This window comes from Galeopterus variegatus, unplaced genomic scaffold (genome assembly GCF_000696425.1).
Source record: "Galeopterus variegatus unplaced genomic scaffold, G_variegatus-3.0.2 Scaffold152, whole genome shotgun sequence".
NCBI lineage: Eukaryota > Metazoa > Chordata > Mammalia > Dermoptera > Cynocephalidae > Galeopterus > Galeopterus variegatus.
In genome coordinates this window covers 406,880-418,837 of record NW_007726263.1, presented here as the reverse complement: position 1 = coordinate 418,837, position 11,958 = coordinate 406,880, and the positions used below count along the sequence as shown (strand labels likewise).

Here is an 11,958-nt window from a genome sequence, read left to right as displayed (position 1 = left end):
GAATACCTGGAAATGTAATTCTGCATAATCTTAGGCATGCTTATCTTAGAACTTTTAAACTGAAAAAGGTAGGGTTGTTTAAAAATTACTAGCTTCTATCCCCAATAAGGAATCAGTGAAGCAATTAAAATTTTATTTTTAGATAGTTTAGTGAGAATGTAAGACATGTAAATATAAAGATGATCAAAAGTCAGAAGAGGTCAGAGTGATGAGCTTTCATTGGAACCCTTTCCTCAAATATTCTATTGTAAAAACAATATTGCAGCCTTTACTAAAAGTGAAGAATAACAAAACTAGTGAGTTAATTCCATCTTCTGTTATTAAAAAGACCAGATTACATTGTTAAAGGGGTAAATCCTAGGTCTTGCATTCTTTTTTCACTACCTGCTCTTATTTGCTCTTTTCTAAATATGGTGGACTGTGGCTCCTCTTAACTTTCGACCTACAAAGAAGCCATTCCTACTTTGACATTGTGATACAGATCTCACATGTTTAAGCCATGTAAGCACCATGAATGTCACCTCCCCTTGAGTAAGCCCAGGATGTGGAACAAAATAGTCGTGTATATAGGATAGGGTCACTCTTTAGCTAACACTTCTAAGGACCCACCAATGGGCAATTGGAACTTCTCTCTATCCTCTTCATTCCCAGGTGACACACAGTTCTGCTTCTGGATAAATTTAAATGACTGTAATAGAAAACATACTACCATTTCAGCAAAAACTCTATCTATGATACATAATATCTACATCAAGAAAGGTGTTAGTCAAATGCAATTTATACTAGAAGGATTAACAGACTGAACAAGTTAAACTCACCAGACATTTACGGATCTCAACCCTATTTATATTATTCAGTCTTCATCATCAAACTGAGTCTTATAGTGGGTATAATATAACTTTATCTTAGGTATAATGAGGACAGAATGGCCACTAAAATGTATCAAAGACCAAAAGAAGAGTATGATTTTAGGTAGTTCCTTTTTCATTTGGTAACGACGGTAATTTCACTTACAAAAAAACAGACTCAAATTTCAAAGTTTAAAGTTTCATTAGAAAAATCATAACAAAATAAAAAAAGTATTTATCAAGAATAATGGTAGTATTATATTCACCAAGTTCAGCAAATTCATTTGAAAAATGAGTTATAATATAGGAAGATAAACGACAGCAAAAAGTCTTACACAACTAACTGATCTGTACAACCAGCGCCTTAAAAAAACCCACATCATTTAGTTTTAATAAAAAGCAACTGCAGTTCCATTTTCCAAGCCGTATTCTTGTGGGTTTTCTACAATTGGTTTTATGTTAAATTTTCTCCATAACAAGTTAAAAGATATATGTCCTTTTCTCATCACCAAGAACTCTATTCCACAAAACGTTTAAACTAAGCACCTGAACCAGGTGTCTCTGTTGTTGCTTCTGTTACTTTCATTTTGTTGAGAAATATAAAACTGCTTTGATGGTCAATCCAAGTTCAAGTCTACACCAGAGTTCTAGCACTTTGCTTCTTAGGAAGCATGATTTAGAGTCATATGAAGCTATGCAATTGAAATATTTATAATGATGAGCTTTTTCTTTTAAAGTCTGCCTAAGTTCTACCTTTCCTATGCCCACCCGTGGAAGCTCCACTTCCCCTATCAGATTTAGATTTGGCAGGAAGTGATTTTGTTCCATGTCTTTCAATTTCTTCAGTACTCAAATTATATCTGAGTTTAAGATTTAAAAAAAAAAGAAAAAAAAGAAGTTGGCCTCTTTTTATTGTTTTATAAAGAAAATGTTAAAAACCTAAGAGAAGTTTACCATCTGTCCCAACTCCATTCTATCAAGCCTCCCAAACAACTTCCCATTTGCTGTGGCATCAGTGGCAAGATGCACATTATCAACTCCTGTCAGCTCTAGTATGATACCACAGACTGAACCTTTTTCACTGCTCAGCTATTTCTAAAAAGTAAAAGCCTTTGTAATTAGTTGGAATCTATCAGAATAAATTCAGTCTCCAAAGGTGAAGCTACTTGTGTTGTTCCATTCTGTTCAGTTCCACATGTGCATGACAAAAGGCATGATCACTTATTTATCCTGAACAAAACTAGACAGTGTGTGACAACTGCAAGGGAAGTTGGTTAAGATATTCCTGCAGCTCAGAGAAAATCAAGCAAAGAGCAAGCTGGAACTGAGCTCTAAAGCTGAACAAAACTAGACAGTGTGTGACAACTGCAAGGGAAGTTGGCTAAGATATTCCTGCAGCTCAGAGAAAATCAAGCAAAGAGCAAGCTGGAACTGAGCTCTAAAGTAGGTCTTCCACTGAAAATTCAAAGTACAATAGAGAAGGTTAGAGGGGCATTAACAGGATCACTGTCCTCAAACATTATCGAGGTGGAAAGCCACCTCTGTGTGCTCCTCCACGGCCTCCTCTAAAGCCACCTCTTTCTCCTCGGAAGTTAGATCGATTTCTTTCTCGTCCACGGCCAGCAGAAGTTCCACCTCTTCCCCCGCCTCTGGGAGCTCCACCTCCCCGATCAGATTTAGATTTGGGAGGGGGTGACTTTGGTCGAAGTCTCTCAATTTCTTCTGTACATCCAGTCAAGTAAGAATTAGGGGTGCTGAAATAGGATGCGTATGTTTCTGCATTGTAGTTGCTATTTGTAAGTGTTGGTCCAACTGTAAGCCAGCCTGAAATGGAGGAAAAAAGATAATCCTTTTTATTTGCAATTATCTCTTCTCTTATTTATCTTTTAGGGGCTAGTTTAAATCCCCAATGAATTCTTAATGATGTACCATCACTCACGCAATATTGATCTCTTTTACAGAATGCATGGTACTTAATCATGGTCATATTTTAAAGATCTCATATGTACATATACTGTTTCTCCTCCTAGACTGTAACCTTTATAGTACTGTATATCCTTCTCATTGTTGCCATCCATGTTCTACATTCTGTGAAATAGCACATACAAAAAAATATACACCACACTGAGTTTAGAGTCAGTGAAAATTTAATAAAGTACATACAACCTTCCTACTTATGGAAATGGTGCCATCATTTTCTGATTAAAATTTCAGAACTAAATCTTGCTCTACTCTTCCAAACCACAAACTATTCTCAGTTGATAAGTCCTAGAAATTCAACCACTACCATGTTGCTCCTGTTCATTTCCATCTTTCCATTTCTACTACCACCCCCACAGTTAAGCCTTTATTTTTCTACAAGGCCAGTTGCCTACACCACACTACATGTGTAACACATACACATAGTAATTATCTCCCAACCTCTAGTTTCTCCTCCCTTTAAAAGTGGAAAGCCTAAAGCAAAGCTTAAAATGTGTCACTTCTCTGTTCAAAAACCTTCTATGGTGTTCTACAAAGCCCAAATTCATAAATATGAAACTAATATCTTTTATAATAACAGTTAAACTAACTTTTCAATCACATTTCTCATTAATGCTTTTCATGAACCTTTGTTTAAGTAAAACAATGACTGTTTCCACAATAACCTTCACTTTTGTACTCATTGTCTTTTTTCTTTTCTGTCAACCTGTTGAAAATCCCAGCCTTCAACATCCAATTCAAATATACTTCTTAAATGAAATGAAAATTTTATCTCTCCTCAGAATTTCCATTAAACATTGTACTTCAATAGGTGAAAAGGTATTTTTGTCAACTACAGTGCCAGATAACTTTGCTTATAATAAAGATAATTTCTGATTAATTAAACTGTATCTGAAATGGGAGGAATTACAAATGAACTATAAATGCCCAGTAGAGACACCATGCTCTGGCGTTCCTTTGGTGCAGCGATTCCTGTAACTGACATGTCCTTTAGAGGGACTCTGGAAATATGCCTACGGAATGTAACAAGAGACATGGGATCCTTTGGGACAGGTCAAATAATCTCTAAGAATTAGGTTCTCTATCTGTAAAATTTGGTTTACAATATCTCTGCCCTATCAACCTCAAGGTTATTTCTTAGACTATTAGCTGAATCATAAGATTCTATAAAATGAAAACTGTTTTACTAGGATTACATTCTAAAATGTTGTAGCCACTTTTGTACAATACTTGTTCATTGTTTTAAAGAATCTTCAGTATCTACCAGTGCATGATGGATACAAAAATGTTTGAAAGAAAAAAAAAAGGTAAATTATATTGTGCCTTTTATGTATCACTTTGTTGACACCCTGATAAGTACAGAAACAGATCAGATCAATGAGCACATTCTACACCTGTGTGGTCTCACTGACTATTGATATTACGAGATTTTTCCTTGCTTCCTTCTAGTTTGTTTTGTGCTATGTTTGTGGTGTTGTGCAAAACACAAACACAAGGTAAGGAGCAGAAAATTTAAAGGTATAATAAAAATAGATAATATTGCTACTCCCCTGCCATATTGCCTCTTACATAAATAAAACATGGAAATCTTTGCAGAGTAAAGTGGTTACAGAAGTCCAAGGGATTCCTTTCTCCCCCAAACTCTTCATTGCAACATTGTGTTTTATTACAGCTTTACAGGTATTACTAAGAGCAAAGTAAGTTTAACACAGCCTAGCTTCAGAGTATATTTGACAAACACAGCTATCTTGAAACCTTATTTTGAAGCACTGGTAAATGGTACTCCTAAAGTATATGTGAAATACCTCAGACTATCTCCTTGAGGAAGAAGTGTATTTAAAGGATCAACCCAAATAAATTAAGGCATCTTGAGAAGACTCTCAATTGCTCCTACTATTATTTATGTAATTAACCTCAAACATCGATACCTTCATTAAGTACATTTTCTTCCTAATTCTGTTTTACTGTAGCCAATACTAAAGTAATTTTTGTAAGAACAGGCAAGAGTGAAGAACCAGATGGTAGTTTACAAGTTAAAAATTAAACTTGTACCCCTAAGATTTTGTTTAACTGGTTGAGACACAAATAAAAGATATCCTGTATAAAAGATATAATGTGTAATCTAAAGCAGGTAAAGGGGCCACGCTAAGTGGATGGAGAAGAAACCCTGAAAATTAAATGATAATTACAAATAAAAGTCTGTTTTAGTTGGTCTTTGTGTTTATAACTACACTTAACAATAATCTACTCTCTCTACTCCTTAGGTTCTTCTACTTGTTTTTTAAAAAACAGTTTTAATAGAGATCATTAAAATAATGCTACAAAGCCATTAAAATGATTATGAACAATTATTTAAAATGCAGAAAAATATTTGACATAATACTGAGGGGAAAATACAAAATGATGACTATAATTATGTAAAAATTTCTTTGCATAGGTACTGCAAAGTAGTATATAAAAAATTAAAATTATTCTTGGAAGTCGTAAGATCAACTCTTCTTTCCTCTTCAAAACTTTTGTAAATATGTTACATTAACTTTTCAATTATTAAAAGATTATCATCTGATGTTTACTTTTTATCCTTCAAATAGTTTTGCTTTTTCTTTAAGTTTTTTGCTTCCTTAAAACAGCAGTACTCACTGGAGATTGTTCCCAGATTCAAGAGCTATTTGGGGCTAGGGCAGGTTAATGATGGAAGAGAAAAATCTGTTCCTGTTTGCTAAAACTCTACAGCCATAATCTTGATAGTCAATACATACGGGCACCTACTCTTTCTGAACAAACATACTCCTCCAGCTGAATATCTAGTGACATTACTTTCTATTAAGCCAGTGAAAATGAAAGATTTGCTCACCACAAGCTCTGCTGCCAAATATTTTTACTTTGATAAAAGAGCAAAATCATCCACAGAACTTCCAAACAAGATGTTCATGTACGTTTGCAGAGGAAGTGTAAATAACTCAAAGTTAATTCTATACCTGTATATATACTATGTATATAATAACATATGCATGATCTATATGTATATCAAGGAAAAATTAGTTTGAAAAAATTAAGGAAACTATAAAGATTAAACCATGGCATTCTCATCCTTTAAAAATCAGTATAACACTTTAGACTTTAATAATTCAATGACACACGCTGCAATCTCCAAGATAATCACAGAAGGAATGTAAGAATATCTAACAAAGTAATAAAAAGGAATAATGAAACAATAAATGAGTAACTAATCAATCCAAAAGAAATGAGAAAAAGAGGAACAAAACAAAAACAGGTGGTACCAATGTAAAGCAAACAGTAAGGTGATAATTTATGCTCAAACATATCAGGAATTACACTAAATATAGTCCAATTAAAAGATAAAATAAAGGTAAACTGAATGAAAAAGCAACCATATGTTTATTCACAAGAGATACAACTTAAATGTAAGGATATAGAAAGATTGAAAGTGAAAGAATGGAAATAATATGCCATATAAACACAAACCAAAAAAAGCTGGAATAGCTATAATAATATCAGCTGAAGTGGAATTTAAGGCAAAAAAACAATAGATAAAAAAGGATATTTCATAATATTAAGAGGGTCAATCTACCAGGAAGGCATAAAAATTCTACATTTTATATATACCTTACAACATAGCCTCAATAGATATAAAAAAACAAACAACAAAAAAAAAAAACACAAACCAAACAAACCCCAAACTGACAACAAAGAAAACCACAAGTCCATAACCATAGGAGATTTCAATAGATCTCTATCACCGAACAAAGTTTAAAAAGAAATCAGTAATGATACAGATGATCTAACCAGAACACAATTAATAAATACTACAACTAACAACAAAAACAGAGTACATATTCTTTTCAACTGGACTTGGATATTTATCAAAACTGAGTCATAAAGCAAATTGCAACAAATTACAAAGGAGTGAAATCTTATAGTATGCGTTATTTGACCAAAATATTGGGCCAACAAGCAATAATGAAATGATAATTACCACAATATTGAATAACCAATGGGTTAAATACATAATCACAATGAAAAAAATCTAAAAAGTATTTTTAAAGCGATGGTAATAAAATACTACATGTTAAACTTTTGGAATGCTTTAATAAAGCTGTGCTTAAAGAGATTTAGAGCCCTACTATTTAGAACCCTAAATATAATATAAAAAGCTGAATATCAAAAATCTAAATATATCTCAGATAGAAAGATAGCAAATAAACTCAAAGAAAGTAGAGGGAAAAAACCAAAAGAGCAGAAATTAATTAAATAAAAATAAACATGCATCAAGACAATGAGAAGATAAGCCACATACCGAGAGAAAATACTTGCAAAAGACAAAGCTGATAAAGAATGTCATGTAAAAGATAGAAAGAACCCTTAAGCTTCAACAATAAGAAAACAAACAACCCAATACCGAGAGAAAATACTTGCAAAAGACAAAGCTGATAAAGGAATGTCATGTAAAAGATAGAAAGAACCCTTAAGCTTCAACAATAAGAAAACAAACAACCCAATAAGAAATGGGCCAAAGACATTAACAGGCACCTTACAAGAAGATATACAAACATCAAATAAGCATATTAAAAGATACTCCACATCAGATGTCATCAGGGAAACATAAATTAAAATGTGATATTACTACCTACATATTAAAATGGCCAAAATCCAGAACACTAACACCAAATGCTAACGAGGATGTGGAACAACAGTATTCTCATTCATTGCTGGTAGAAATGCAAAATGGTGCAGGGACTTTGAAGGACAGTTTGGTAGTTTCTGACAAAATTAAACATACTCTTACCATACACAGGATTCAGCAGTTGTGCTCCCTGGTATTTTCCCAAAGGAGTTGGTAACTTATGTCCACACAAAAACCTGCACATGGATATTTATAGCACCTTTATTAATAGTTGCCAAAACTTGGAAGCAACCAAGACGTCCTTCAGTAGGCAAATGGATAAACTGTGGTATATCTAGAATATGGGATATTATTCAGCACTAACAAGACATGAGCTATCAAGCCATGAAGTTTTCTACTAAATGAGAGAAGCCAATCTGAAAAGGCTGAGTACTATATGATTCCAACTGTATAACATCCCGGAAAAGGCAAAATTACGGAGATAGTAAAAGGATCAGTGGGGGCCAGTGGTTGTGGGGATGGGGAGAGATCAATCAGTGGAGCACAGAGGTTTTTTCAGTTTGATACTATAATGGAGGATAGATGTCAATATACATTTGTCCAAACCCACAAAATGTACAACACCAAGAGTGAACCATAATGTAAACTACAGACTTCGGGTTATTATGATGTGTCAATGTGGGTTCCTCAGTTGTAACAAATGTACCATTATGGTGGGTGTCTTAGTCTGCTATCCATTGCTTATAACAGAATACCTGAAACTGGGTAATTTACAAAGAAAATAAATTTATAACTATTTATATTATATATTTTAACTATAGTTTTGGAGGCTAGGAAGTTCAAGGTCGAGGGGGTGCATCTGGTGAGGGCCTTCTTGGTGGCAACTCTCTGCAGAGTCCTGAGGTGACTCAGGGCATCAGATGGTGAGAGGGCAAGAGCATGTTAATGTGCTCTTTTCCTCTCCTTATCAAACCACCAGTCCATTCACATGATAACTCATTAATCCATGAATGGATTAATGGATTCATCAGAGTATAGCCCTCATCATCCAACCACCTCTTAAAGGCCCCACCTTCATACACCATAGTCGGATTTCCCACCCTTTTAATACCGTTACAATGGAGATGAAGTTTCAACATGAGATTTGGAGGGGACAGTCAAACCATAGCAGTGGAAAATATGGGGAGGCTATGCAAGGGTATACAGAAAATCTCTACACTTTCCTCTCAGTTTTATTAGCTGTGAACCTAAAGCTGCTAGTATTTGAGGTACAGCAAGAAAAGGAATTAAATACATAAGAATTTTATTTTACACAGTACCGTGTCCTATTTTCTCAGCACCCATATCCCAAAGAATCATAAAAGTTGTTGTGTGGTTTTTTTTTTTTTTTTAAAAGTGAGTTCCTACCTGGTCGAATTGTACTATCTCTTCCAAATAGATGAAGGCGTCTTCTACCAAGACAAAAATGTTCAATTATATGAAAAATTTCTACAGGTTTTTCTATATTGCCAATTTCAGGTTCTTCAGTGATAATTAAGTCAATGTCAACATTAGCATGAATGAAGTCCCCGTCTGTACTACGTTTCACAGTTCCTTTGATTCCCATAAGGCAGTGTTCCTAAATAACAAGAGTACACCAATGAATTTCTTTTCATCAACAGTCATATTTCATAACATTTTGCATTTCTGATATTATCAATTCCAAAAATAATCTTCACTTCTCTTCATCTTTAGAACATAGTTCTATGGGCAAAAACATAATAGGAAGGCCTAGATCTCTAAATGTGGGAAGACTGCCAGGAAAACAGGAAAAACAAACTGTTTTCTTCTATACTGTCACTTGCAATACACCATACTTCCGGAACACTTCACTTCTGACACCAGATGTGTGGGTTTTTCCTACACCAAGCAATTCTGCACTTCTCCACTGGTGCTATAATTCAATTCAATTCTGACACTATCTACCTAGTTAGCACAGACCTCACAAGCTAAGGGATCAGTTCCACAAGACTGCCCCCCACTTCAGATACCAATCACAACTCCAGGTTTTCACCCGTGCTTTTGAATGAACAGCTATAAATCAGAGGTTTCCATACCCCCCCCTCAGTTTTGATCATTTGCTAGCGCAGCTTTACTTACTATTTCCTATTTATAATAAAAGGATTCAACTCAGGAACAGCCAGGCAGAAGAGATGCATAGAGGGCAAGGTATGGGAGAAGGGGCATGGAGCTCCCATATCCTCTCTGGCACACCAACCTCCCAGCAACTCCCCAAGTTCACAAACCTAGAAGCTCTCCAACCCCCACCCCTTTGGGATTTTATGGAAGTTTCATTATGTAGGCACGATTCCAGTCCCAGAAAGACTTAATAAGAAAGGCCCTCCCACCAGTGGCTCCCTAAAGAGCAAAGAACAGAATCTGTTAAAGCCTGATAGTAGAAGGGCAGAGTAATATGAAGAAAAGTTCTCAGAGGTTCTTGTGTAGGAAAAAGAAGGGAAGAAGCAATGTCTCTAACTTGGCCAGACACATGTCTTGCTGCCGTCTCTTCTTTCCGAGCCTAGAGAAAGGGAAAAATTCTGGGGGTCAAGGTATCAAAAGCCCATATCTAACTTAGAAATATGGCAGTTTAGGACACACAAGAATGTATATTCCCCTTTCCAGCAGGGTGGAAGTTGATTGGAGATAGTGAATAAATTAACTTGGATGTATTTCTGTAATGGCTCAATGCTATTCTTACAAGTCTAAAAAAAGGATCTTTCCACCAAAATTAATTAAACAGTATACAGAGATTTGGAAAATCTTAAGAGAAAATAATGAAAATAAAGAAAACAAAACAGTAAAGGTAATACCTTTGTTCTCTGGAAGACAGCCTTTGGATCTAAAGTCTTAGTTTTCCCAGGATTATTTTTATTGGTTTTAATCCAACAAATATCTTCACATCTTCTATAACCCCACTTGCGTAAACACTACAAATAAAATAATTTAAAAAAGAAATCCTTAAAGAAATAAACAATACTTAAAATAATCAACTAGCATTAAAAAATCTTCTAGAGGTTTGAGACACTAAATTCCAAGGTATCACAGTAACTGTTTTAGTGCAGAAATAGAAGAAAAGAAATGCCAGTCTTTAAAATGTATAGCCACAATAACATATAACTTTTGGATATTAATGTTATATATATATATTGTTAAATATCAAAACATAGGAAGAATTCCATCATATCCCAATTCTTTTAATACTACCTTCTACTGGCATCAACAGACACTGGGTTTTAAATTGCAAGAAAACACTCAGACCCTCTGTAATCACAAAATAATCCAAATGATAATTTGGATTCCTGCCACCGCAATATTCCATCCTCTGACAAAGCTAAATGCTATTAAAAATTTTCTAATTGATAACTTCTTTTCAAATGAGTCCTATAAAACTTTATTTCTATATTTAATACTAACACTTCAAAAGATTCAGACAAAATTGTTATATATCTCTTTACTGGGTATAAGTGTACTTTCATCTTTATATAATGTAGAAAATACACATGTGAACCCTTTGTGTCCTAGAATCTGTTATAATCATATGAACATACAACAAGTACTAGCTAAACCATTGCTCAGAGTGGCATTTTGAGGGCCTACCATATGTAGGTGCTTGCTAGCTACTGGTAATGAAACAATAAGGTACAGTCCCTACCCTCAGTAAAGAGTAAATTAGGGGAAAATAAGAAACTGTGAAGTACAATATAATTGGTACTATGTTCGAGTACATATAAAGATACAGTANTTTTATTTTAAAATCTCAAACATCACGATCAATATTTGTTCCTGTCACTAAATATTTGTTTTGCACTGGATGTTCATTAACTTCACAATGGCCTAATTCCTACATGCCCTAATCCACTAATTTACCAAGAGATCATGAGTATTTCACATGCTGAATTATTTTTGTATTCGCTTTTGGCCAAACTCTGCTTTCATCAATATGATATACTGCTGCATATATGAATAATAAAACCTCCTAATCATTTTCAACCTAATTTGAGGGAGTGGGAAGAAAGACTAAATTCAGACATTAGATTTTTAAAAAGTATACACTAGTAGACCTTTAAGAACATACAGTATGTTTCTTTCTCTCTATTTTCTTGCTTTTCCATAGCATTTTGAGGGAGTCACTACCAAAAGAATGGAAATGCCCAGTTGGAGTATAGTCTTACCTGAGTTAACAAATGAAGGAAGCAGTGATGTTACCCAACAGCCCCAAACTCACTATTTATATAAAGAATATAAAGTAAACATAGAATTTCAGAAATTAAGCACAAATTTATCTCGATATAATCCCATTTTTTATCTTATATAGTCCTACTAAAATTCCACAACTACCAAAATGGACTCCTCCACAAATTAGCATGATTAAATGAGATCATTTACTATATAACAAGTAATATATCCTAAATATGGAAAGTATCATTCAATAAGATGTGAGGAAAC

At 34.2% G+C, this 11,958-nt stretch overlaps 1 protein-coding gene across 1 annotated transcript in view; it reads right to left on the bottom strand.

Moving 5' to 3' along the window:
* Positions 1-2,333: 2,333 nt before the first annotated feature.
* Positions 2,334-11,958, bottom strand: part of METTL14 (methyltransferase like 14) — a 30,463-nt gene continuing 20,838 nt past the window's right edge. Inside the window, exons 9-11 of the mRNA XM_008592115.1 lie at positions 10,323-10,439; positions 8,881-9,091; positions 2,334-2,672 (exon numbers count right to left, since the gene is read on the bottom strand). Coding sequence (XP_008590337.1) covers positions 2,368-2,672; positions 8,881-9,091; positions 10,323-10,439 — 633 coding nt within the window. The 3' untranslated portion in view covers positions 2,334-2,367. The remainder of the gene's footprint in view (positions 2,673-8,880; positions 9,092-10,322; positions 10,440-11,958) is intronic.